This window comes from Salmo salar, chromosome 06, assembly GCF_965601325.2.
Source record: "Salmo salar chromosome 06, fSalSal1, whole genome shotgun sequence".
Lineage (NCBI taxonomy): Eukaryota > Metazoa > Chordata > Actinopteri > Salmoniformes > Salmonidae > Salmo > Salmo salar.
In genome coordinates, this window is record NC_138296.1 from 17211827 (window position 1) to 17239477 (window position 27651).

General features: G+C 42.5%; 1 protein-coding gene across 1 annotated transcript; it reads left to right on the forward strand.

Annotated features, from left to right (window-relative positions):
- Window positions 1-9013: 9013 nt before the first annotated feature.
- On the forward strand, window positions 9014-14313 carry LOC145879806 (metalloproteinase inhibitor 2). The gene is made up of 5 exons (XM_082976342.1): window positions 9014-9286; window positions 10513-10583; window positions 11197-11299; window positions 13745-13866; window positions 14028-14313. The coding sequence occupies exons 1-5, from the start codon at window positions 9157-9159 to the stop codon at window positions 14154-14156; spliced, it is 555 nt and encodes a 184-aa protein (XP_082832468.1). The 5' UTR covers window positions 9014-9156; the 3' UTR covers window positions 14157-14313.
- The last annotated feature ends 13338 nt before the right edge of the window (window positions 14314-27651 follow it).

Consider the following 27651-nt stretch of genomic DNA (forward strand, 5'->3'; position numbering starts at 1 on the left):
CTGGTAGTCCCTGTATATAGCTCCACATTGATCTGGTACTGGTACTCCCTGTATATAGCTCCACATTGATCTGGTACTGGTACTCCCTGTATATAGCTCCACATTGATCTGGTACTGGTACTCCCTGTATATAGCTCCACATTGATCTGATACTGGTACTCCCTGTATATAGCTCCACATTGATCTGGTACTGGTACTCCCATATCCAATATCTTCAATATGCACCTCAGAATTGGATAAGGACGTGCACAGTTCCGTCCCAGATGTGTCTGTCTTCACTTATAGCCTGTGAGAAAGACCTGATCACGTGATGGAGAGCCGTGTCAATGAGAGGTGCTTCAGAGCGGCCAGCATTTAGGGAGAAGGGCTGCAAAAGGCATGGATTCTTTTAGGGTGCCTTATGGCCACACAAAGGGGATGCCACCGGGAAATTTGAGGCATTATCAATAGCTTCTCAAATTGTGAATGAGAGAGTGATGAAGTGCGTACAGCCTGCGCAAAAAAACTAAGCAACTTTTTTCCAATCATCATTAGAGTTGCATCATGCAAGCTTACAATGTATTAAAAATCAAAACATATAGCCCAATGTTTGTAGAACAACTAAAGTTACATGAATACCTCTAAATTAAGTATATAGGAGTACCTATTTCTTTGTTAACCGCTCAACACAGAATAGCCGCACGAGCGCACTCTCAAATCGTTTGGAGAAAATATCCATTCTATTTTATTCAGCTTTGTTCAATTTTATTCTTCATACTATAAAATAATATAAAGTAATACCACGGGAATTCCATGCAAATCTTGTCTGCTAAATTAACTAGTGCAGCCCACAACCATATGGCATAGCCAGATCAGTATGCTATTCTGTTCTTCTGAAATAGACTACATTTTCTTAATTTCATGTTTCTTTAGACTTGTCTAAAATAAATTATGGATTTAATGTGAAACTGTAGCCTATATTAAATGGATTTATTAAACTTTTTCTAATGTAACTGTTCCAAAAATCTGCATCAGCGGCTTGTAGGCTATATGTGGAAGCCAGGAGATGCTGATTGTGTTCATGTTAATTAACGGTCAATTACGTTAGACCCACAGTTATTTGCTTGACAATCACCAGCTGACGAAATTTCGTGACCATCACAGCCCTACTTGTAAGTTAACCCGTCAACAATGCCCTCCAAACATGGCAACTTTCTTCTTATTGTTTTGTTTTTAAACCTTACAATAAGGGGTAAAAGCTGAACATTGTTTGAGAGTGATCTGTGTGTATTAGCAGTAGTGGTTGAGGGTTTTCCTACAAGAAAGAGTAGAAGGGTCCTAGTTGAAAGTAACAAAGACAGTGGTCTATCAGTTGATGTCCAATTTCTTGAGTGTTGACAGTATGTGTTTTTAGTGGCTTTCAGATAGCACTCTAATAATGCAATATCTTAGTAATTTGAAGAATCTAAGGTTTCAATTCAAGGCCACATGATGAACAGAGGGATTGAGCCTTGGGACTGATATTAAATGAAAGGCTGCCATCTGGTGTTTTGGTTAAAGATACACCTCCTGTGGACCAATAGATAAGCTGCCAATAAAAGTGAGTGGTACTCACTGAACTCAGGGTGTAAAGGGACACAGTGTGCGAATTTGGGACAGAGGTATGAATAAGATATGTATTTGGCAATTTCCAATTCTTTTTACTCAATTCGATAGTTTGAATAACACCAGTCCAGAATTGAAGTAGATCCAAGTAAATGTTTAAGTACCGAATATTGAGATAATAAGTCAGCACCAACTTTTTGAAGTTGAAGGCCCTAGTGGATTAGTAGAACAACAGGTGTTATATTTTGACTATTTGATGTCCCAGGGACAGTTAATACAGAACAAATGTCAATGCAACCCGATTGTGTTAAGAGCTATGGAAACAATGATTAAACATTGAGAGATTTATTTACCTCTGAGTCTACGGATCCCTTGTGTGTGTGTGTTTGTTAATAGATTCACTCCTGTTGATAGAAGTATAACCTTGCCTGTAGATTTTAGCTTTATTATGATGATAGTATTTACATAAATTAAATTGTGTAATGAAGCATGTGTGTAACTGTATGACTTACTAGATTGAAGGGTTTGAAATGATTAACTATCTGGTTTTATGTGTTGATTTAGCTTACTTTAATAGAAGTATTTTGATAGAACCTAATTGGATAGTTTCAGCCATAATTTAATGATTACCTTAATTAAAATGTTACAATCGTTACCATAGAAGTGATCAAAGGAGGGAGTGTGAGGGAACATTTTATTGTCTGCAGAGATAGCCTTGAATTGTACACAGCATCTCCTCTCACTCTGTCTTGGTTCGTGCAGTTGACTGTGACCTCCTCCTCAGACCAATTAGCAGTACGCCCAGAACATTGCTCTGGGAACAAAAAAGGAGTATCTTAGTTTCAAGGTCTCAGCTTTGAGAGAAGAAGCCTTGTGAGGTATCACTCAGTCACATGCAGGAACCAATGTTAATAATGAATAATGTAAATCATGCTTATATGACTTGTTTGTGTAGCATTATATAAGGACTGAAAGGGAATACCCTTGGCAGAGTTTTCATCAAGCTTGGATTGAGTTTGTGAACCTCTCCAGACATCATAATAAAGAGTGATTCATTTAATATTAACATCAGGTGTCCCTGGTGTTGAATTTCCACCACACCATGCTAATAAACTAACATCTCTATCTTGAACAGACAGATTTTGATGGAGATTTGTGTATTATGCCAATTAGATTTCCGTGGGGCGTGGTCATCAACTCTAACTTTTTTTAAGGTGTAGGCTGCTACAAGATGTGTTCCACACCCGACCCACATGACCTGTGATTTCTGTGAATCAGATTGTTCAAAGAGGTGGCATCACAGGTCCCTGAGTGGTGGGGACATTTTTTTTCTCCTGCTCTAAACTTACCCCAGAGTTTTTTTTGTACTGAAAGCAACAACACTGTAAGGAATTCCAGTAGGCAGAGCCTAAAACTGACATTTCTGGTTCATCCCCATTGTTTAAGTGAAAGACGGACAGTTTATGACATTTTATGGCAGCCGGGCAAGTTGAGCCTGCTCTGTGGTTGTCCCATTAGGCAGAGGATACTGAAAACAACCAAACTGTAAATAATTCCAGTAGGAGCTTCACAAAATATATGTAACTTTTAGTCAGGGCGAGCAGAGCGCCAGCAACTTTATCCTGTTACTCAGCCGAGATACACTATATAGCGGTAACTCACCTAGCCATACTAGCTTCGCCCTCATGTGGGTGCTAACAAGCATGCTAAGTAGTGTTAGGTATCAACAGCCATTGTCAACCAATCAAATAGGGGTTGGAAGCTCTGGTGAGGTTCGATTGGTTACTCGCAAGCGATATCACCAAAGATTTGCTTGATGATCAGTTTTGCCCAACTTTAGTCCCGCCCTGTCCAGCTACCTCTCCCATGCTTGCATCTCCCAATGGTCCCTGGCCAGTCTGTTTTTTACCGCTTTGCTTTCATTGAAAATGAATGGGAAGCTGTTGTTTCACCATGTGATACTGTCTCTAGTGTATACGCTCTGTCAGACGTGAGCTGCATGTTGAAATCTTGAAATCACGCTCTGCAAAAGTTTGGATTATATGTCCGATGTAGCAGGCCATAGTGTAGGCTTGACTGTGAAATGCTTACTTACAAGCCTTTTTAACCAACAGTGCAGTATACAGGGGCTATATACAGGGGGAACCGGTACCAAGTCAGTGTCCAGGGGTACAGGGTAGTTGAGGTAATCTGTACATGTAGGTGGGGGCGAAGTGACAAGTTATGGCATTTCTGCGTGTAAACAACTATCGGGTAAGTGACCATAATCTTCAGCAACCATAAAATACTGCTGATTTGGCCAATGGGAAAGTGCCTTTCAGACCTTAAAGTCAATCTCTGAGTGTAGGGTATGACATGGTGATTAATCAGTTGCAGAATGGTTTTATATGGGCTATGATGACTTTTTCTAATCAGGTCACATAGCTTTAGCCCTTGGTTCTCCCTAGACCTGACTGCCCTTAACCAACACAAAAACATCCTGTGGCGTTCTGCATTAGCATCGAACAGCCCCCGTGATATGCAACTTTTCAGGGAAGTTAGAAACCAATATACACAGGCAGTTAGAAAAGCCAAGGCTAGCTTTTTCAAGCAGAAATTTGCTTCCTGCAACACAAATTTAAAACATTTCTGGGACATTGTAAAGTCCATGGAGAATAAGAACACCTCCTCCCAACTGCCCACTGCACTGAGGATAGGAAACTCTGTCACCACCGATAAACCCACTATAATTGAGAATTTCAATAAGCATTTTTCTATGGCTGGCCATGCTTTCCACCTGGCTACCCCTACTGCAGTCAACAGCACTGCACCCCCCACAGCTACTCGCCCAAGCCTTCCCCATTTCTCCTTCCAAATCCATTCAGCTGATGTTCTGAAAGAGCTGCAAAATCTGGACCCCCTACAAATCAATCAATACACAATCTGGACCCTTTCTTTCTAAAATTATCTGCCAAAATTATTGCAACCCCTATTACTAGCCTGTTCAACCTCTCTTTCGTGTCGTCTGAGATTCCCATAGATTGGAAAGCAGCTGCTGTCATCCCCCTCTTCAAAGGAGGGGACACTCTTGACCCAAATTGCTACAGACCTATGTCCATCCTACCCTGCCTTTCTAAGGTCTTCGAAAGCCAAGTCAACAAATGAACAAATGGTTTCTCAAATGATTGCATCGCCTGGTTCACCAACTACTTCTCTGATAGAGTTCAGTGTGTCAAATCGGAGGGCCTGTTGTCCGGACCTCTGGCAGTCTCTATGGGGGTGCCACGGGGTTCAATTCTTGGGTCAACTCTTTTCTCTGTATACATCAATGATGTCGCTCTTGCTGCTGGTGAGTCTCTGATCCACCTCTATGCAGACGACACCATTCTGTATACTTCTGGCCCTTCTTTGGACACTGTGTTAACAACCCTCCAGATGAGCTTCAATGCCATACAACTCTCCTTACGTGGCCTCCAACTGCTCCTAAATACAAGTAAAACTAAATGCATGCTCTTCAACCGATCGCTGCCTGCACCTGCCCGCCTGTCCAGCATCACTACTCTGGATGGTTCTGACTTAGAATATGTGGACAACTACAAATACCTAGGTGTCTGGTTAGACTGTAAACTCTCCTTCCAGACTCACATCAAACATTTCCAATCCAAAGTTAAATCTAGAATTGGCTTCCTATTTCGCAACAAAGCATCCTTCACTCATGCTGCCAAACATACCCTCGTAAAACTGACCATCCTACTGATCCTCGACTTTGGCGATGTCATTTACAAAATAGCCTCCAATACCCTACTCAACAAACTGGATGCAGTCTATCACAGTGCCATCCGTTTTGTCACCAAAGCCCCATATACTACCCACCACTGTGACCGGTACGCTCTCGTTGGCTGGCCTTCGCTTCATAATCGTCACCAAACCCACTGGCTCCAGGTCATCTACAAGACCCTGCTAGGTAAAGTCCCCCCTTATCTCCGCTCACTGGTCACCATAGCAGCACCCACCTGTAGCACGCGCTCCAGCAGGTATGTCTCTCTGGTCACCCCCAAAGCCAATTCCTCCAGTTCTCTGCTGCCAATGACTGGAACGAACTACAAACATCTCTGAAACTGGAAACACTTATCTCCCTCTCTAGCTTTAAGCACCAGCTGTCAGAGCAGCTCACAGATAACTGCACCTGTACATAGCCCATCTATAATTTAGCCCAAACAACTACCTCTTCCCCTACTGTATTTATTATTATAATTTTTTTCTCCTTTCCACCCCATTATTTATTTCTACTTTGCACTTTCTTCTACTACAAATCTACCATTCCAGTGTTTTACTTGCTGTATTGTATTTACTTTGCCACCATGGCCTTTTTTGCCTTTACCTCCCTTATCTCACCTCATTTGCTCACATTGTATATAGATTTATTTTTGTACTGTATTATTGACTGTATGTTTGTTTTACTCCATGTGTAACTCTGTGTTGTTGTATGTTGTCGAACTGCTTTGCTTTATCTTGGCCAGGTCGCAATTGTAAATGAGAACTTGTTCTCAACTTGCCTACCTGGTTAAATAAAGGTGAAATAAATAAATAGGGAGGATGAAAACCCTGTCAAACTGCAGCAACCTTTCTCATACTGTATGAAATATATTTTAAAACTGGAATATCAGGGGAGTTTCCCTTACACAGACAGAGACAACTGTGATTAGACAATACAACTAACAGGACCGAGCTTGCTTTATGCAGTGTTGCATCATGTAGGCCCATGGATAGAAATGGCCTGTGTCCAAAATCCTTCAATTCCATCCCTGTGTATTCATACCACTTGACTTATTCCACCTTTTGTTGTGTTAAGTCTAAATTCAAAATTGATTACATTAATGTTTTTTCTTCACCCATCTACACAGAGTACCCCATAGTGAAAACATGTTTTTAGAAATCATTTATTGAAAATGAAATACAGAAATATCTCATTTACATAAGTTTTCACACCCCTGAGTCAATACTTTGTAGAAGCAACTTTGTCAGCGATTAAAGCTGTGAGTATCTTTGGTTAAGTCTCTAAGAGCTTTCCACACCTGGATTGTACCTCATTTACCTATTATTCTCTTCAAAATTCTTAAAGCTCTGTCACATTTTCTCTGCTCTTAGCTAAATTTGGTTTCTTTTTTATCCCAAAAACTCCTCAGTCCTTAATGATTACAAGCATGCCCATAACATGATGCAGTCACCACTATGCTTGAAAATATGTAGAGTGGTACTCAGTAATGTGTTGTATTGGATTTGCCCCAAACATAACACTTTGTATTCTGAACAAAAAGTGAATTGCTTTGCAACATTTTTAGCAGTGTTATTTTAGTTCCTTATTGCAAACAGGATGCATGTTTTGTAATATTTGTATTCTGTACAGGCTTCCTTCTTTCACTCTGTCAATTAGGTTAGTATTGTGGAGTAACTACAATGTTGTTGATCCATCTGCAGTTTTTTCCTATCACAGCCATTAAACTTTGTCACTGTTTAAAAGTCACCACTGGCCTCATATCCCTGAGCGGTTTTCTTCCTCTCCGAGTTAGGAAGGACGCCTGTATCTTTGTAGTGACTGGGTGTATTCATACACCACCCAATGTATACTTAATAACTTCACCATGCTAAAAGGGATATTCAATGTCTGCGTTTTTCCACATCTACCAATAGCGATTCATTGCGATTCATTGGAATACCTCCCTGGTCTTTGTGTTACAGATAATTGTATGTGAGGGGTACAGAGATGAGGTACTCATTCAAAAATCATGTTATTAAAACACTATTTTTGCACACAAAGTGATTATCTGACTTGTTAAGCACATTTTTACTATATTACTCAGGATTGTTAGCTGCGCCCAGTAATTGTCCACACCTGATGTTAATGAGTACTTGTTTCCTTTGAAATGGGTGTGTTTTAATAATACTGCTAGCTAAGTTTGGGTTGACTGTTTTCAACTCTAAGCACAGACAGGACACATGGAAATTCATTTTTGTTGTGGAATCTTCTGTTCTCTATCCATGGAATGAGTCCACTGCTCCACCAGGATGGAGCTAGCATGCTAAGTCATACAAAGCTGTTAATGTGAGTCTATTCAAAGTCTTGTTTGAAACATGTTCTCAGAATGTTATTGAATTATCTTCAAATAAACTATAATTTCTGTTAACAGAACATTAATAAAACTTCCCAGGAAAACCTTCAGGGAACCATAGTAAAACGTTCTCAGAACCTCCCTGCAACCTAAAAATAAACTTTCCCGGGACAGGTGAAGTTCACACTTCAGCTCTCAGAACATTTAAAAAAAACAATACCTTTTACCAGTCAGGAAACTGATGGCTTTGTTCCCAGAACCAATGGGAAAACAAAAACCTGCATTCCCACAACTTCCAAGGAACCAAATGTGCTAGCTGGGAGGCTTTCAAAAGGCACTTCACACAAACAGATTGTATTTTTGTTGCGCATAGAATGGTGTCATGAGTGCATTCAAATGTATGTTCCGCAGCAATTTGTCTTCACAATATGATACAGATAGGCTCATTCTGTTCAGGACAACCCTGGCTACACCGGATGTCATCCTTGTAACTGTGGATAAAAAAAGGGATCATTAACATTGGTAAATTACATGAGTTTTCAAATACAGAAATGTGTGTGGTTTGCTTGTATGACATCAAAGTGGTATTTATTATAATCCTTAATGTCACATCATTCATAACACATCGACTCTTCTCAATTTAACACATTTCCCTCACTCAAACAACAACATATACGCAAAAGTAGCCCAATTAGCTGGAGGGATATTGTTATCTTGTCTCTTGTGGTGCTCAAGCTTAAAACGGCTGTCAGTCATAACCAGCTGCCATTTTCATCTCCTATATGGGATGACTGCAGCAAGTGAACTGAGCAGTTGGGCAAGTTGAGCCTGCTTTAAAATTTCCCCAGGTGTTTTCTTTCTTTCTTTTTTTTACTGAAAACAACAAAACTTTCAGGAATTCCAGTAGGCTTAGCCTACTTTTTTAATTGAACCTTTATTTAACTAGACAAATCAGTTAAGAACAAATGATTATTTACAATGACGGCATACCCCATCCAATTGTGTGCTGCCCTATGGGACTCCCAATCACTGCCAGATTGGGATACAGCCTGGAATCGAACCAGGGTCTGTAGTGACGCCTCTAGCACTGAGATGCAGGACCTTGGATCGCTGCACCACTCGGGAAGCCCCCCCAAAACTAAAACTGATCTTTCAGTTTCATCCCCAATTTATGGCATTTATGGCAGGCGGGCATGTTGAGCCTGTGGTTGAGCTATTAGTCAGAGGATTCCTTTTAATTGAATGGTTGCAGTTCTGGATTAATAGTATGCTCAGCCTATCATAGGCTGGGTTCTGACTGGGGGAGGAGCTCACAGCCTGCAATAAAAAGCCGATGTTTACGTTAAAAGGAAAATATTTCTCAGAGTTATCCGTCGGTCTGGGAACAGTCTCGAAGGGTAATACGTTCTATTGTAATTTACGCCTCACACTTTCATTACTCGGATCCTTTTGTTATATTTGGGTAACTGTAATTCGTTTCCAAATGACGCGGTATGTAGGCAGTTGTTTCTTTACTCTGTTCGTTCTGTTCCTTTGGCGGGTCGGAGACATTGCAGATGCTTGCAAATGCTCCCCTCCACATCCCCAACAGGCTTTTTGCGATGCAGAAATCGGTAAGGCAATTTTGGCAACATTTTACTTTTCAGCTTTTCTTCACATGTTGAGAGCTATTAATACGCAGCATGCAAACATTTTATGTTTTGTCTGTGGTCGTAGTAGAAATAATTAGAACATGATCATTAAGCCTATTTACTTCTCACACAATTGTATATACAGGATTAAGTAGGCGACAGTAAGATGGGCTCTCAACCCTGTTCCTGGAGAACTATGCCCCTGTAAATGTTGAATCCAAACCCATTTGTAACGAACCTGAGTCAGTTTATCAATCAGCTAATTATTAGAATGAGGTGCTCTAGATTAGGGTTGGAGCAAAACCCTACAGGGCGGCAGCTCTCCAGGAACAGGGTTGAGCCCTGCGTTGCTTTAGGCATGAACGGTGTGCCTACACATTTTATTTGAGATGTGTTTACCAAACATTAAAGACACCTGCTCTTTCTATGACATGGACTGGCCAGGTGTAAACTATGATCCCTTATTGATGTCACCTGTTAAATCCACTTCAATCAGTGTAGATGAAGGGGAGGAGACAGGTTAAAGAAGGCTATTTAAGCCTGGAGACAAGTGAGACATGGCTTGTGTATGTGTGCCATTCAGAGGGTGAATGGGCAAGACCAAAGATTGAAGTGCTGTTAAACGGGGCAATGGTAGTATGTGCCAGGTGCACCGGTTTGTCAAGAACTGCAAAGCTGCTGGGTTTTTCACGCTCAACAGTTTCCTGTGTTTATCAAGGATGGTCCACCACCCAAAGGAAATTCAGACGATTTGACACAACTGTGGGAAGCATTGGAGTCAACATGGGCCAGCATCACTATGGAATGCTTTCGACGCCTTGTAGAGTCCATGTGCCAACGACTTGAGATTCTGTTGTATGGAATAGTCTTATAGCAGCAGCTACTGTACCAGACACTCTGCCGCATCTTCCTACCTGAACCAATCATCTATAGAGGGCATGCTTAAACCAGGTGTCAAATTAAAAGCAGAAGACCAGAACTAGGAATGGAGGGAAATTGACTCATCTGTTATGGTGTAAATCTAGCAAATGTTACACCCAGTCTTACCTTATGTACAAACATTCTGAACAGACTGTAAAATATTGGGTCTGTAAAGCATTCTACACTGTTCTCTCTGATCCATATCAGCCTTAAACCATCAGTGTTACTGACCAGTATACCGGAATAGACTTCAATAACGTTAGTTAAACCATGTCTCCCTCTTCTAGTGATCAGGGCGAAGGTGGTTGGAAAGAAAGTGGTGTCTAACGCCATCAAGTATGACATCCAACAGATCAAGGTATGATTCTCCTTTTTATTAAGTGGTTGTTCCATCCTGCACTGAAACATTGAAGCCCCCTGAACCCCAGTCTGACAGCTGGTCCCAGTTCTCCCTCTTCCCCTTGGCTCCAACCCTTCAATGTTGACACAGCTTGTACCTATCCAGGTCTGTAGTTGTGAAGCTTCCACCATATGGAGAAAAAAATATCTGCTTCTATAAAATGCCTCTCCCTGAAGTATTACTGTAGTTATCAGTTGATGTTCTTGTTGGTCCAAGTCTATGGTGACGTCCTCTATATGAACTCAGCTGCCAATTCATTAAAGCTGTCACTACATTCTCTAACATATAGTTAGGTGTCCCTCTGTCATAGGTTGCTACATTTCTATGTTTTAATTTATAAAGCTCTTTTACTAAAACTCCAACTGTGCCTTACATTATTATTATTAATCTTTAGACATGATTTAGCTGTCCTTGAGGCTGGGTGTGGTAACTGGAGTAAGTGATTGCTTGCACCTTACAGATCTGTGAATATGAAAGGGTGAAGGCTGACAGTGCCTGAGAGCTGTAGTTGGTGAGGTTGCAAATTGTAGATGTCTGACAGATCTTCCTTTCTCTCCTTGTGATTGGCTAGATGTTCAAATGCCCTAACCAGGTTATCCACGCCATCTTCACTGCATCATCCCCAGCCGCATGCGGGGTGACTCTGGAAATCAACAAGGAGTATCTCTTCACAGGTGCGTTTCTCACTATGTTACCAACGTTATATTGCCAGCACAGGTTAACCTTAACAGTCCCGTGACTCCAGCAAAAATCAGCTTTCCATTTATCTGCATGTCCAGCCCTGACATTTAGCCTCCGTGTTTTACCGTTTATTTTCAGGACAACCAGGGCTACAAGTAAACCACAACAATTTGACGTAAACAGTGGCATTAATGAGTTTTATTGACAGATGTTAACATGAGGTCTTCCAAAGCAAGAACTTGATAATACTTACAGCGTCCATATAAATTCATTTTTATCTCTTCAGAACCGATTACCTTCTAATAACTCTTGATTAGCTTGTGAGCATCATATAGCACATGTTCATTAGTCTCAGCTTTTCATAAATCTCCTGAACAAAAATATCAATGCAACAATTTCTAAAAAATGTACCTTGTTACAGTTCATATAAGGAAATCAGTAAATTGAAATGCATTCATTAGGCCTTAAACTATGGATTTCACATGACTGGGAATACAGATTTGAATCTGTTGGTCACAGATACTGTACCTTAAAAAAAAAATCTAGGTCCGTGGATCAGAACCTGTCAGTATCTGGTGTGACCACCATTTGTCTCATGCAGCGCAACAAATCACCTACGCATAGTTGTTTAGGCTGTTGCTTGTGGAATGTTGTCCCCACTCGTTGATGCTGGATATTGACTAGAACAATTCGAACCAGTGCATCCCAAATATGCTCAATGGGTGACATGTCTGAGTATGCAGGCCATGGAGGAAGTGGGACATTATCAGCTTCCAGGAATTAAGGGAAGATCCTTGCAACATGGGGCCATGCTGAAACATGAGGTGATGGTGGCAGATGCAGGGCAAATTCTCTAAAACAGAGGTGGCTTATGGTAGAGAAATTAACATTAAATTCTGGTAACAGCTCTGGACATTCCTGCAGTCAGCATGCTCCCTCAACTTGAGACATTGTGACAACTACACATTTTAGTGGCCTTATGTCCCCAGCACAAGGTGCACCTGTAATGATTATATTTTTAATCAGCTTCTTGATATGCCACGCCTGTGAAGTGGATGGATTATCTTGGCGAAGGGGAAATGCTCACTAACATGGATGCACACTATTTGAGGGTAATGGGCTTTTTGTGTGTTTGGAATATTTCAGCTCATGAAACATGGGACCAACACTTAATAAAGTCAGCAAAAGAGATGTCCCTTTTTCAGGACCCTGTCTTTCAAAGATAATTTGTAAAAATCCAAAGACCTTGACAGATCTTCATTGTAAAGGGTTTAAACACAGTTTCCCATGCTTGTTCAATGAACATGCACCTGTGGAATGGTCTTTAAGACAGTAACAGCTTACAGATGGTAGGCAATTAAGGTCATAGTTATGAAAAAGTAGGCCTTTCTACTGACTCTGGAAAAACACCAAAAGACAGATGTCCAGGGTCCCTGCTCATCTGTGTGAACGTGCCTTAGGCATGCTGCAAGGAGGCCTGAGGACTGCAGATGTGGCCAGGGCAATAAATTGCGACGTCCGTACTGTGAGACGCCTAAGACGGCGCTACAGGCAAACATTGCAGGCAATTTCAACGCTGTGCATTACAGGGAAGATGTCCTCCTCCCTCGTGGTACCCTTCCTGCAGGTTCATCCTGACATGACCCTCCAGCATGACAATGCCACCAGCCATACTGCTCGTTCTGTGCGGGATTTCATGCCAGACAGCAATGTCAGTGTTCTGGCATGGCCAGCGACGAGCCCAGATCTCAATCTCATTGAGCACGTCTGGGACCTGTTGGTTTGGAGGGTGAGGGCTAGGGCCATTTTCCCCCCCCCCCCCCGGAAATATCCGGGGCCTTGGTGGAAGAGTGGGGTAGCATCTCACAGCAAATCTGGTGCAGTCCATGAGGTGCACTGCAGTAGTTAATGCAGCTGGTGGCCACACCAGGTACTGACTGTTACTTTTGATTTTGCCCCCCCCTTTGTTCAGGGGGACACTATTCCATTTCTGTTAATCACATGTCTGTGGAACTTGTTCAGTTTGTCGCAGTTGAATCTTATGCTCATACAAACATTTACACATGTTAAGTTTGCTGAAAATAAATGCAGTTGACAGTGAGGATGCTTTTTTTGCTGAGTTTGCATTTGTTTTTGTTCAGTGGTATTGCATAACTTGGACACAATAATGTGATGCGTTCAAGGGGCTCAGACTTTCTATAGGCACTGGAAATGTATACAACTAATGCCTTATTACTAGTATGTACACTTATGATGATAAATCTCTGTTCTGGGCTGCATCAGTATGTCTTCACGCTCCAGGGTGAAGTTACCCCCAGGGATGTATCCTAACCAGTAGTGGAACAAATGCTAAACCGAGCCAAGATCAGCATTAGGGGCAACAGTACCCTACACCATTTTGTCCCCACAGTACATTGACTCACTATCTCTGTCTGTAGGTAAGATGGAGACTGGAAGGATGTACGTAACGCTGTGTGGCTATAATCCACTCTGGGAGGACTTGAGTGCTTCACAAAAGAACAGCTTGACTCGCCGCTACAAAAGCGGCTGCGATTGCAAGGTGTGTGTGACGGGAATTATGGTCATATTACTGTACACCAATATTTACACAGCACATTTTCTAAAAGGGAGTATACTACTCTGGTCACATTGGCAAAACACATGCGCTGGAGTATTGGGTTAATGATCAGTGATGTTGGTCTTTCTCTCTCTGCTCCACAGATCATCCACTGCACTTCCCTCCCCTGTCCGATCAGCACCACAGATGCGTGCCTGTGGATGGACTGGGGGACTAACAATAGCCAAAACCTTGCCTGTATCAAGAGCGATGGGTCTTGTGCTTGGAAGTAGTTCCTAGATATTGAGGACTCCTATACTCTACAGGCCATCCGCTCTGTGACTAGATGACTAAATTCTAAAATAAAAAACAAAGCTGCAAATGGAATATGATTTAAATTAACCAAAATGTCTTACTGGCCACTTATACAATAAAAGTAAACAAATCAAATATAGCACTGTTCATTTCTTATGCCATTAATTGTTTAAAAAAAAAACTGGAACCAAAGCTGTTATCAAAACCAAATTGTGCTCAGTTTTGGCTGTGATATGGTTATATTTTGAGGTCGACAGATTATGCTTTTTCAACGCCGATACCCATTATTGGAGGACCAATAAAAGCCGATGCCGGTTTTTATACAATGCTCAAAAAAATAAAGGGAACACTTAAACAACACAATGTAACTCCAAGTCAATCACACTTCTGTGAAATCAAACTGTCCATTTAGGAAGCAACACTGACAATAAATTTCACATGCTGTTGTGCAAATGGAATAGACAACAGGTGGAAATTATAGGCAATTAGCAAGACACCCCCCCCCCCCCCCCCCCCAATAAAGGAGTGGTTCTGCAGGTGGGAAATACAGACCACTTCTCAGTTCCTATGCTTCCTGGCCACTTTTGAATGCTGGCGGTGCTTTCACTCTAGTGGTAGCATGAGACGGAGTCTACAACCCACACAAGTGGCTCAGGTAGTGCAGCTCATCCAGGATGGCACATCAATGCGAGCTGTGGCAAGAAGGTTTGCTGTGTCTGTCAGCGTAGTGTCCAGAGCATGGAGGCGCTACCAGGAGACAGGTCAGTACATCAGGAGACGTGGAGGAGGCCGTAGGAGGGCAACAACCCAGCAGCAGGACCGCTACCTCCGCCTTTGTGCAAGGAGAAGCACTGCCAGAGCCCTGCAAAATGACCTCCAGCAGGCCACAAATGTGCATGTGTCTGCTCAAACGGTCAGAAACAGACTCCGTGAGGGCCCGACGTCCACAGGTGGGGGTTGTGCTTACAGCCCAACACCGTGCAAGACGTTTGGCATTTGCCAGAGAACACCAAGATTGGCAAATTCGCCACTGGCGCCCTGTGCTCTTCACAGATGAAAGCAGGTTCACACTGAGCACGTGACAGAGTCTGGAGACGCCGTGGAGAACGTTCTGCTGCCTGCAACATCCTCCAGCATGACCGGTTTGGCGGTGGGTCAGTCATGGTGTGGGGTGGCATTTCTTTGGGGGGCCGCACAGCCCTCCATGTGCTCGCCAGAGGTAGCCTGACTGCCATTTGGTACCGAGATGAGAGCCTCAGACCCCTTGTGAGACCATATGCTGGTGCGGTTGGCCCTGGGTTCCTCCTAATGCAAGACAATGCTAGACCTCATGTGGCTGGAGTGTGTCAGCAGTTCCTGCAAGAGGAAGGCATTGATGCTATGGACAGGCCCGCCCGTTCCCCAGACCTGAATCCAATTGTGCACATCTGGGACATCATGTCTCGCTCCATCCACCAACGCCACGTTGCACCACAGACTGTCCAGGAGTTGGCGGATGCTTTTGTCCAGGTCTGGGAGGAGATCCCTCAGGAGATCTTCCGCCACCTCATCAGGAGCATGCCCAGGCGTTGTAGGGAGGTCATACAGGCACGTGGAGGCCACACACACTACTGAGCCTCATTTTGACTTGTTTTAAGGACATTACATCGAAGTTGGATCAGCCTGTAGTGTGGTTTTCCACTTTAATTTTGAGTGTGACTCCAAATCCAGACCTCCATGGGTTGATAAATTTGATTTCCATTTATTTTTGTGTGATTTTGTTGTCAGCACATTCAACTATGTAAAGAAAAAAGTATTTAAGATTATTTCTTTCATTCAGATCTAGGATGTTGTTTAAGTGTTCCCTTTATTTTTTTGAGCAGTATATATATATTTGTAATAATGACCATTACAACAATACTGAATGAACACTTTTAGTATAATCCATTTCGTCTCAAATAATGTCTTCGATTTGGTTTAAATAATGCACACAGTGTTGGAGAAAGTAAAAGTGAAATATGTGCCATGTAAAAAAGCTAACGTTTAAGTTCCTTGCTCAGAGCATGAGAACATATGAAAGCTGGTGGTTCCTTAAATGAGTCTTCAGTATTCCCAGGTAAGATGTTTTAGGTAGTTATTATAGAACTATTTCTCTCTATACCATTTGTATTTCATATACCTTCGACTATTGGATGTTTTTTAAAGGCACTATAGTATTGCCAGCATAATTGCGGGAGTTGATAGGCTTGAAGTAATAAACAGCGCAACGCTTGAAGCACCGCGACGAACTGCTGGCAAATGCAGTAAAGTGCTGTTTGAATGAATGCTTACGAGCCTGCTGCTGCCTACCACCGCTGTCAGACTGCTCTATCAAATCAGACTTTATTCTAATATAACACAGATACGAGCCTGAGCTCAATATGGTAAAATCCGGAAACTATAATTTCAAAAACATGTATTCTTTCAGTGAAATTTGGAACCGTTCCGTATTATATTTAACGGGTGGCCTCCCTAGGTCTAAATATTGCTGTTACATTGCACAACCTTCAATGTTATCTCGTTATGTACAATTCTGGCAAAGTAATTACTGTCTTTGTTTGGTAGCAATGGTCTTCACACAGAGCCAGGTGGCCCAAACTGCTGCGTATACCCTGACTCTGCTTGCACAGAAAGAGAAGTGACAATTTCCCTAGTTAAAATAAATTCATGTTAGCAGGCAATATTAACCAAATATACAGGTTTAAAAACATGTATACTTGTGTATTAATTTTGAAGAAAGGCATTGTTTATGGTAAGGTACACATTGGTGCAACAAGTGCTTTTTTTTACGCCAATGTGCTTTTTATATCACCACCCTTTTGGCGAAGTAGGCAGTGATACGATGATAAATTAACAGGCACCGCATCGATTATATGCTACACACAACAAGCTAGATAAACTAGTAATATCATCAGCATGTGTAGTTAACTAGCAATTTACCTTGGCTCCTTGCTGCACTCGCGTAACAGGTAGTCAGCCTGCCATGCAGTCTCCTCGTGGAGTGCAATGTAATCGGTGTCCAAATGCCAATTACCGGTTGTATGAAAAATTGAAACCGGCCATTCCGATTAATCGGTATTCCTGAAAAATACCATCCTGAAGCATCAAGCCTGGGGTGCATTCAGCAGAGCGTAATGTAGAAAGTTCAGATGTTATGTTCTATACATGAAGAACAAATTGTTTTCTCTGAGATGAAGAATGGAATCATGTAGGCTCTTGTGTTAAGATTGTATAGCATGGTGTGCTATATGTGTAGGATATGCCGTGTTGGCATATGCAGCTGTAGGTTTTAAACCCCCATTCTAGGCTGTTACATTTCTGTAAAGAGTTTATGCTTCTCTATCTGGAGTGAGTTATTTTCCGTTAAAATAATAGCAACGCTCTGCTTTCTATAGACGTTCCCTGCGCCATGCACGACCTGTGATTTCCATGAATCTGATTGGTCACAGAGGTCTCACAAGTCCAAGAGTGGTGGGGCAATTTGTTTTCTCCTGATTGTAACAAAGTTCAGCTTTTCCTCCACAAAAATGTTTGATTGTAATTTTCACCATATGGGTGCAGTGAAATGTGTTGTTTTAAAAGGTCAGTTATATTAGTATGGCGCCCCTGGAGCAAATTAGAGTTAAGTGCCATGTGCAAGGGCACACAGACTGCTCAGTTATTCCAACCAGTGACCTTTCGGTTACTGGCCACACTAACCACTAGGCCAGTGTTCCCAACCCTGGTCCTCCAGTTCCCCCAACAGAACACATTGTTGTAGCTCTGGACAAACATCTCATTTAGGGCTTGATGATAGGTTGACAAGTTGAATCAGGTTTGCTTGTTCAGGATTACAATAAAAATGTGTACTGTTTGGGGTACTCGGGAACCAGGGTTGGAAAACACTGCACTAGGCTACCCGCAGCCCCGCTGCCTTCAGCGCCATCGCCCCATGCTCGCCTTGTAGGCTGCCTCGTCGCTGTTTGTAATCAGGTGTGTAGTCAGCACATTTGATTCAGTTGGAGTCGTGCTTGGCCATACAGTCATGGGTGAACATTGTCTGGAAAGCAGGCTATGAACTACATTGAATTATACGTTGGGCAGAAATTTGAGTTTGAATCAGGAAAGTTTCCTCTCACGACCTCTACAAGCCAGAATGTTAAATAAAATGATATTTTAATGCACTTTACCGGTTGTCCATGTGGTTGGTCCTTTCCCCGGTAGGAATGGGAGACAATATATCCACAGGAAAGTACAGGTATAATTACATCAACTTTTCAAAGCGCTGGGAGTGCGTTCAGATTTCTATCACGTGAAGAATGCGCTAAACCATGAAAACACATGCATGGGCTCGGCAAGTATGTTTGCCGATTTATACTGTCATTTGCGCATGGCTACAGAAGCCTATAGCTTCAGTCTCCAAATGTAATTTGTTAAAACCTCTTAAAGATCCGCCCCTTCTTTTTCAATTTTCGCCTACAATGACATTCCGAAATCTAACTGCCTGTAGCTCAGGACCTTAAGCAAGGAAATGCATATTCTTGATACCATTTGAAAGCAAACACTCAACTTTGTGGAAAAGTAAATGCATGTAGGAGAATATAACACAGATCTGGTAAAAGATAATACACAGAAAAAAACTTTTTTTTTGTACAATCATCTAATCCGCTTGGTACAATTTTGTGATACTCAGAAGAGACAATATAGCCATATTACCATAAAACTGTTTATATAATAGCATCATAATGGTTGTATAGAATGTATTAATAAGGATAAAGCTTTTGTAAGACATTGAGATGCTATGTACTGATGTAATGTGATAGAATTGTATTTCTGTAACCAAATCTAACTCAGTCATAGGCACGCCCCCAGGGACCCATACAGGACCAGGCGTCATTTGACAAGCCTGTTCTATGGGCACTATAAAACACCCCCGGATTTACATTTCCTCAGACCAGGCCTACACTCCGTTGGCACATAGGTTCTACCTTCCAATTCCTCTACTGAAAGTGAACCATACCACGTGGTTAACTTTTAGACTATTGATACCGACAGGATTAGAACAAGTCTTTGATATTAATTATTAGTCTGCAGCTAAGTAAATTATATCATCGAACGCGAAGACCAACGAAACCACCATTCTATGACGACATTAATGAATGTCGCTCTGACGGTACTATTTCTGTCGGTAAATATTAACTTCTAGAGTAAGGTTAGAAATTAGAAGTTAACTGTCCGGTAAACCGAGCCGAATAATTTGCCTAACGCACTAAGAAAGTGTGGGCAGACCGTATGCGCATCGATATTTATGTACCGTGTCGCTCCGGTCAGCATAAACGCTAGCAGAATATGCTGAATGTGGTTAAGGTGAGACGTCACCAGAAAACCCACCCTTTCCTATTTTGGTGCTTGGAAGGATACTCCTGAACCAAGTAGCAATAGCTTAGCATTACGGGTAAGCTAACAGAGAGGGAACATTTTACCCTCCACCGTAACACGTTTAAAATTTATCCGCTAGCGCGACGGAAGTCCGACCTTTGTACTTCCGTTTTAATTTCAGCATTCTGCACCCTGGTGGTGAAGAATTGCCAGTACATCTCTAGGGGAAATTCAAACGTGGAGCACGTCTCATTCAATTTAACTAACAAGTGAAATTGCCAGATTTACCTTTTCAAGTGGATCTTTCAAATAATATCCAAAATTGATTGGGCGTCTACAATGAGACATGATTAACTTTTTCCAAACTTAACTTAGATGAAGCAATGCTCTCAGGTTAATTGAAAGTTAATTCCCAGATAGCCTATACAGGTTTGATATATCATAAATAGATTAATCAGTAAAATCTGCTTTAGCAAGGCACAGTCAGTAAAACCCCTTTACTGACGCTCAGCCCCAGGGAGGTGAAGGGTCCCAACATTTGAACTACGGTTTACACTTATGATATCCAATCAATGGAGATTGTATGGATTATCGTCTCATTCAATTTATTTAGTTAAATTGTCGAACATACCTTTCTAGGTTCTTCCAATTAAATGAGACAACTTAAACTTTGCATATTAACCTGGATGAAGCAACCTCTCAGGTAATTCAAGTTTAATACCCAGATAGCCTACCCAGGTAGGACTAATCATTGGCATTGATTAATTCAATTTGCTTTTGCAAATTCATTCACATCCAACTTCCACAGTACTGTACAGTACTGATGGTTCATTAACGTCTATAAATAGATTAAAATCGTCTTTGCAGTTTTCCACATTCCAAAACCAAATTTTGGAAAATTAGGAAAAACAATTTTTCCTTTCAAATGTTCTAATAATGTGCAAGCTATCAGAGGGGGTGGTTCCCACTCGCCCGCTAATTAGTGAACCTCCACCCGTAAATGGATTGATCTCTGACCTCAGCAGCGATAACAACGCTAATTATGCCATTAGTGGAAAAGCAGACAACAATGTTTTCCAAAATCAACCATCGGGCGCAGGCCTCGTAAAGGTTCTCTCCAGTCTAGCTCTGATGTCTTGCCATCCGAGATTGCCGTCTGTCCAATACCGCAGTGCACAGCTGAAGCACGAGCAGGTAACGGTAGACATAAAGGGACAGGTGGAGAGAACCGGGAAACCAATGACCAATGCAGAAAAGGGAAAAATTCTGCTAGCTATGGAACTGCGTTCGAAAACTGAACAATTAAATGTAATTGCAAAAACGTACGACGATGAACAAGCACAAGCTCTTCAACAAAATAGTTTTCTACAGGAACAAAATCATATGCTACAGGAACAACTCGATTTAGCCAAAACTAAATACGATGATGTCCATGCCAAACTAGATAAATCTGAAGAGTTATCTACAAACAGGAGCGCTCAACTTGACAACATGCATGCTGTTTTGTTGAATGTTACTCAAAATAACACGGTGCTCCTCAAAGCGCTGCAGACCAAAGACGATCAGTTAATGAACACAATGACAAAGTTGGATGATAAATCAGCAGAACTTATTGAAGTCGCTGACCAAATGAATGATGAGAGAACTCAGGTGATGAGGTTGGAAATATTGATTTCTAAGCAAGCAGAGGAAATCTCATCACTGAATCTCTCGCTCCGTACTCAAGACCTCTATCTGCAAACCATGACAGATAAGTTTGAGACCGAAACGACCAGGTGTGACACTCACGTGTCCAAAATCAGTACTCTAAGCGCTCAAGTGGACTCTGCAATGCAGCAGAATTCCACCCTTAGGTACCATCTGGAGGAAATCCAGAATGGTCACGCTCTACAGCGCGACTTCCCATCCAAGCAACCGGAGCCCTGTACTCACAGGAGTGAAGACAATAGGTTTCAGACCTTGCCTCCCTCATGTGTCCCTCAGTCTTCTCCTCTTGGCCCTTCGGCACTGAGTAATATGGCGCCTCTTGGCCAACAACAACAAGGCTTGGCTTCTTCTTTTGGCCTTTCGGCCCCAATTTCTCCACAGGATGAAGCCAACCCTCTCCGCCCGCTTGGTGCGGAATACCTTGACAAACTCGTCAAGAATTTCCCCACCTTTGACCCCGTTCCAGGTCAGCCAAACGATACTGAGACGTTCCTAGCTGACATAGAGGACGCGTTGGGTGGCAACCCGAACGCTACGGGTTCTGACAGGGTTTACCTGTTGAAGCGAACGTCGAATAGACACGTGACGAGGTTCATTCGTCTACAACAGCAACACGTGCTAAATGACTATGCTAAACTTGCCACAGCTTTGAAATTAGAATTCAGTGGTTCTGCGACTCGCAAACACGATAGCTCACTGGCTAACACCGTCAAACAAGCTCGGAACGAACACCCACAAGCTTTCTATCATAGGCTTCGTTCAGCTTACTTTGGCCTACTCACAGAAACAGGAATGGAAGAGCTGTTACCATTCAAACAAATGTTTCTGTCGAACATGTATCCCACCTTCATTACCTACTTGGGCCCTGCAGCCCACGTTGGCTTGCCTATCTTACAACTCAGAGAGCTTGCAAGCACAGCTTTTAAGGCATCAAAAGTTCACAACGCTAAGAGCCCTGACCACTCAGTTTTTAAGTTTAACCAGGAGCACTCACTCCAGTTAGAGGGTGCATTATCAGGTATTGGAGCGTCTAGAGATGACGCACAACAACAGTTTCTACCACGAAACCATGATTCCAATAACCTCCGCGGTCGAAATAACTGTAAAGTACGTAGCCATCAACATGACTACCGCTACAATCGACCCGTTCGCTACGTTCCTGATAAGTCACAAGGACTAGACGGGGAATTACCGGACACCAGGTCCGCAGGAATTAACACCCATAGCATGGACGTTAAAGTTCAAATTTCTCCCGCTCTCATTCAAGACCCTATCCAGGGCCCGCTTGATCAAGAAACAAGCCCCCGGGCTCTGTCTATAGACTCTGATACAAAAGTTGCGAAGAAAAAGGTCAAACGCTTCGTTAAAGCCAAGCCCACTCAAAATCGGAAAAGTCAATCTGCTTCCATCTTGAACAGACATGGCACATCACGTCGTTGCGAACGACCACTCCACTTTGTGGGGAATATGTCCACTAACCACGATTCTAAACGGCCATACCTGGAAACAGTCCTGGAGGACTGCTTAGCTTGTCATGCGCTAATTGATTCGGGTGCGACAATATCACTCATCTCTCAAACATTATTTGATGATCTCAAAAGGGCTTTGAAGCCAACTAAACGTCGGTTAAAAGTGGAACGATGCGACACTAAACTTCGAGGGGTCACTCAGACTACCTCGCCTCTCACATTGAGAGTCATGCTGAAACTACACTTCCAGGACGTATCGCTCGTTCACCCTGTGTATGTTACCAGCCTCGAAACTGTACCCCTGCTACTTGGAGCAGACTTGATGGATCGGTTACTCCCATTGATGGATTGGAGAAAAAAAAACAGGTATGGTCACAGGCCACAGTGCCTTCTCCACTGACCACACCGTCTCCCCCTAACGCTAGCTGCAACGCAGTCCTTCACGAGGGGTATCTGTCGAAAGCACCCCTTGAGAAAAAGACGTTTAGAAACCTCTTGGTACAAAATCCGATCCACGGAGATAGTACGATATCTCGACACATTCCATCAGCCAACCTGATTGACCATTCTTTTCATGATTTCGATCCAGCTGTCTCTGTGAATAAGCAACTTCCCTCCTCCTTGCAGTCATGTAATACGGTAGTTGAGATGAACTTTTCTTTCCCTTTGGACACTTCCGCAAGCACTGCGGCCGTCCCAGCAAGAAAAACATTGATGCGCAGAGTATACTCTGCTTCCGATGATACACCTTCCGCTTTGTTGGGGACTGTCACCCCTTACAATGACACTAATGGCGTCAGTCCAGCAACTGACCCGATGACTCCCACTGGTGAAACACTTTGCGATGTCACAGACCGATATCCTCGTCTCAGTTTACAGGTACTGAAGAGGTTGCCACACGCGGACGCGGTGGTGACTGACATGCCTCGACAGCCACTGAGCGTTTTGAAGCACAAACACCAGGAGATTTGGTTGAAAGGTTACAGCCACTCTCATAAAAACGCGGCCGCTGACAACTCGTACATAGGGTCCGACCTTTTCATTTGCGCATCGGACACCAACACCACCCGCTGGTGGGGGGGTCCCGAGGCACAAAGGGGGGGAATAGTAGCCCAGACCCATGATGAGCCTCATCGAGGCCGGTGGGGGGGTCGAGACTACGGGAAACACCGTACGAGGCCGCCAGAGCATAAATCAAATCTAGTTGTAAACTCTCCTATGAGAACAGTGAGGAGCAGACAGGCCCCTAGACGGGGATTATCTTAGAAGACATCTAAGATAGTACTGAGGTGTACCACACTGGTCGTAAAGGAAGTCCAGTGGACTTGTCCACCTCCAAAACTAATGGCATCAATAATCATTCTTTGCCATGCGTAGGTTCAACTACAATACAACTAGTAAAATGCTCCAATCATGTGTTCCGGTAGATAATATTTCAGAATAAATCGGTAGGATAACTGGTCCCCTTGAGTACCAGTACCAATACCAGCTTCAATCAGTAAGAAGGTTAGAGACTTAACCAATCAAATTACCATTGACAACAGCGACATAGGAGTCACTCAGAGTGCAACACGTGGAGGGGAATCTCCAGTGCACTCTTCCAATGGTTAACACACATGTCACTAATAAATAGGACCCTCCATTCAGGAGTAAAATTATTAGAAGCCATGAACCATGATCACACCACGTATGACTGGTCCAATACTTAAAGAGTACTTCCGTCGTGAGGTTAGCTCCTCCGTGGATAACATAGCTATGAAATAGACTTCATACCTATCGCCACTACAAAAGTGGAAGAAACAGTGACTTGTAGAAAAACTACTACAGACTCCCTTGACACCATTTCTGACTGACCTCCAGGCATTGACCTGAAAATTACCTGACTACGTCAGACTCATTCTGAACAAGTTGTAATCTGCCCGGATACTTGGTTTTCTTCCCTTGACATGCGCGCTTGTGTAAGCATAAACGCACATGCACAACGGAACATCCAATTAGGATTTATGCTAGGACCACTTAAGGGCCCAAGCAATATACCAGCCTTAGTAAAGTTGAACATTTACTTCTAGGCCTTTGACTCTACAGCACTCACCAGTTTTCTTCCCAGAAGTCCGTAGGTCATACCTGTAGACTGCCCAAAACTAGTGCATTACAGCTGTAGACTTATCATATAGTTATCAACTTAGGATAGCGCCTAAGCAACACACCAAGTAGGAAAACCCTAGATATGGCATTAGAGACAATGCCATGATAATCATTTTGCCAGAACATTGGACGTATATAGAATACAGTCCAATTAGATGATTTTTTGTGTGAACTATATTTTGTATATTTTTGTTTTGTTTATGCTTTCATTCCTTTTCGGTTCAGTTCCTTTGACACTTAGGAAGTGATAGAGCCATAAACAAAGTCCCCATACAACCATCACTTAGTGCCACAACGCCGCTCATTGGGAAATGAATGTAATTATATATGTTTCATGAGTGTGTGTGCGTTGTTAACATCTGCCTAAGTTACTGCCCAGATCTTCCAGTCTGGACGACGGGTCCGGAACGGCGACCCCAAATCCGGACACCCACAGCCTTTCCTTGTGGCGGCATGCCCGCTGTCAGAGAGACTACCAAGGTAAACCACCAGAGGGGGGGACCGCAACGGCGATCACCAACCAGGACATCCCCTGGCCCTTCCTGGGGTACTTTACAGCTTCCAGGGAACCTACCAAGGTACACCAATTTAGGAGACCGCAACGGCGATCACCAACCGGACATCAACTGCCCATCCTTGTGGTGGACGGCTCCGCTTTCAGAGAGCCTACCAAGTCAACCACCAGAGAGGACTGCAACGATGATCTACCAATGGGACATCACGTGGTCATGATTTTATGTTGATTTGTAGCTTGCAGGATAAACAAGATCCAAACCACCAGGGGGGGGTATGTCATGACGTTGGCCTCTTTTGGTACAGGGAGGACAGTTGACCCCTCCCTTTTGCACACAATCCACCCTGTGTGTAAAGGGTCGTAAAAACTCTAAAATTCCAGGAGAGTCTCTGACCAATGGCCCATAGAGAGACACAGGAAATTCTTCCAACTCATAGAATTGGAAAGCCAAGCGACATTTTGTGTTCTGGAGAAGGTATGGAAGATTGGTGAAGAATCCAGCTACGAACTAATCCGCTTGGTACAATTTTGTGATACTCAGAAGAGACAATATAGCCATATTACCATAAAACTGTTAATATAATAGCATCATAATGGTTGTATAGAATGTATTAATAAGGATAAAGCTTTTGTAAGACATTGAGATGCTGGGGACTGATGTAATGTGATAGAATTGTATTTCTGTAACCAAATCTAACTCAGTCATAAGCATGCCCCCAACACCCATACAGGACCAGGCGTCATTTGACAAGCTGTTCTATGGGCACTATAAAACACCCCCGGATTTACATTTCCTCAGACCAGGCCTACACTCCGTTGCACATAGGTTCTACCTTCCAATTCCTCTACTGAAAGTGAACCATACCACGTGGTTAACTTTTAGACTATTGATACCGACAGGATAAGAACAAGTCTTTGATATTAATTATTAGTCTGCAGCTAAGTAAATTATATCATCGAACGCGAAGACCAACGAAACCACCATTCTATGACGACATTAATGAATGTCGCTCTGAAAGATCCATTCTAACCCGAGAGAGAGAGAGAGAGAGAGAACGCGGACAAAACTCCCCAACAGAACTACTCTCCAACAAGAATCAGAACGACACACTGAGCGTAAATATATATATTGATTGCAATTGTTCCCGAATGAGTGAGCCTTCAATTGTCAATTGTTAATGAACTCTGTGTAAACTTCTCAGCTGACCATTTATGACCCATTGTTCAACAGGCCGACCAGCCTGTTTAGCCAGTAGGGCACATTCCGATACCAATCCTTTGTGACAATAATAACTGTTTGTATGTTTTTCTGTTAATTACTTAGTGTAGTAAATAAATGATTTTAAGACAATTGATGTATGGATGATTTTAGTAAAGACTGGGTTCGTGCTGATACAACAATTTACGACGTTTTGGAATGAGACTGGACTAGAGGTAAATACACCATTTAAACTTCGAAGATAATCGACCTATACTAAAATAGAATATAATATTATAGTACAGGAAAGTTATATTAGGAAAATTATAGCTTTGTAATCTGAATATTCTCCTTGGTGCCCCGATCTCCTAGTTAATTACAATTAAATGATTAATCAGTTTAATCGCGTGATAATAATTACAGGGAGTTAATTGATAAACATGTCTTCCGTTTAATGGTACCCAAAGACACGACAGGTCTGAACCAGTATCTGTGTGTTAGAGACCTCATGAATGATCTGAACCAGTATCTGTGTGTTAGAGACCTCATGAATGGTCTGAACCAGTATCTGTGGGTTAGAGACCTCATGAATGGTCTGAACCAGTATCTGTGTGTTAGAGACCTCATGAATGGTCTGAACCAGTATCTGTGGGTTAGAGACCTCATGAATGATCTGAACCAGTATCTGTGGGTTAGAGACCTCATGAATGATCTGAACCAGTATCTGTGTGTTAGAGACCTTAACGATCTTTTGTTACCACCTTATTAATAGGCAGCGTGCAGTAGGATACGTTGATCAGTTGATTGACAGGTGCAGGACTGTAGAACGATACTTTCCTCTAGTGTGGATGCTCACCAACGTTTTATAGTTCTGTAGCTTATAGTTTATCATTATAGTTATCGTTATAGTTACTGGCTTTGTGGATGGCCCAAATGTGTTGTGGATGTGACACACAGTGGGCCTGTTTTGCATGTTATTTATGCATTAATACGTGTCACATATCAGTATGCAAACAATGTAAAAATATATATATCATTGAGTTAATAAAGCCGCATATAAATGT

Excerpts from the sequence above, each read along its gene's own strand:
- LOC145879806 (XM_082976342.1), top strand. The coding sequence starts at position 9,157 with ATGACGCGGTATGTAGGCAGTTGTTTCTTTACTCTGTTCGTTCTGTTC. Across the intron at positions 11,300-13,744 it reads CAAGGAGTATCTCTTCACAG|GTAAGATGGAGACTGGAAGG; the intron begins GTGCGTTTCTCA and ends CTCTGTCTGTAG. Across the intron at positions 13,867-14,027 it reads AAAGCGGCTGCGATTGCAAG|ATCATCCACTGCACTTCCCT; the intron begins GTGTGTGTGACG and ends TCTGCTCCACAG.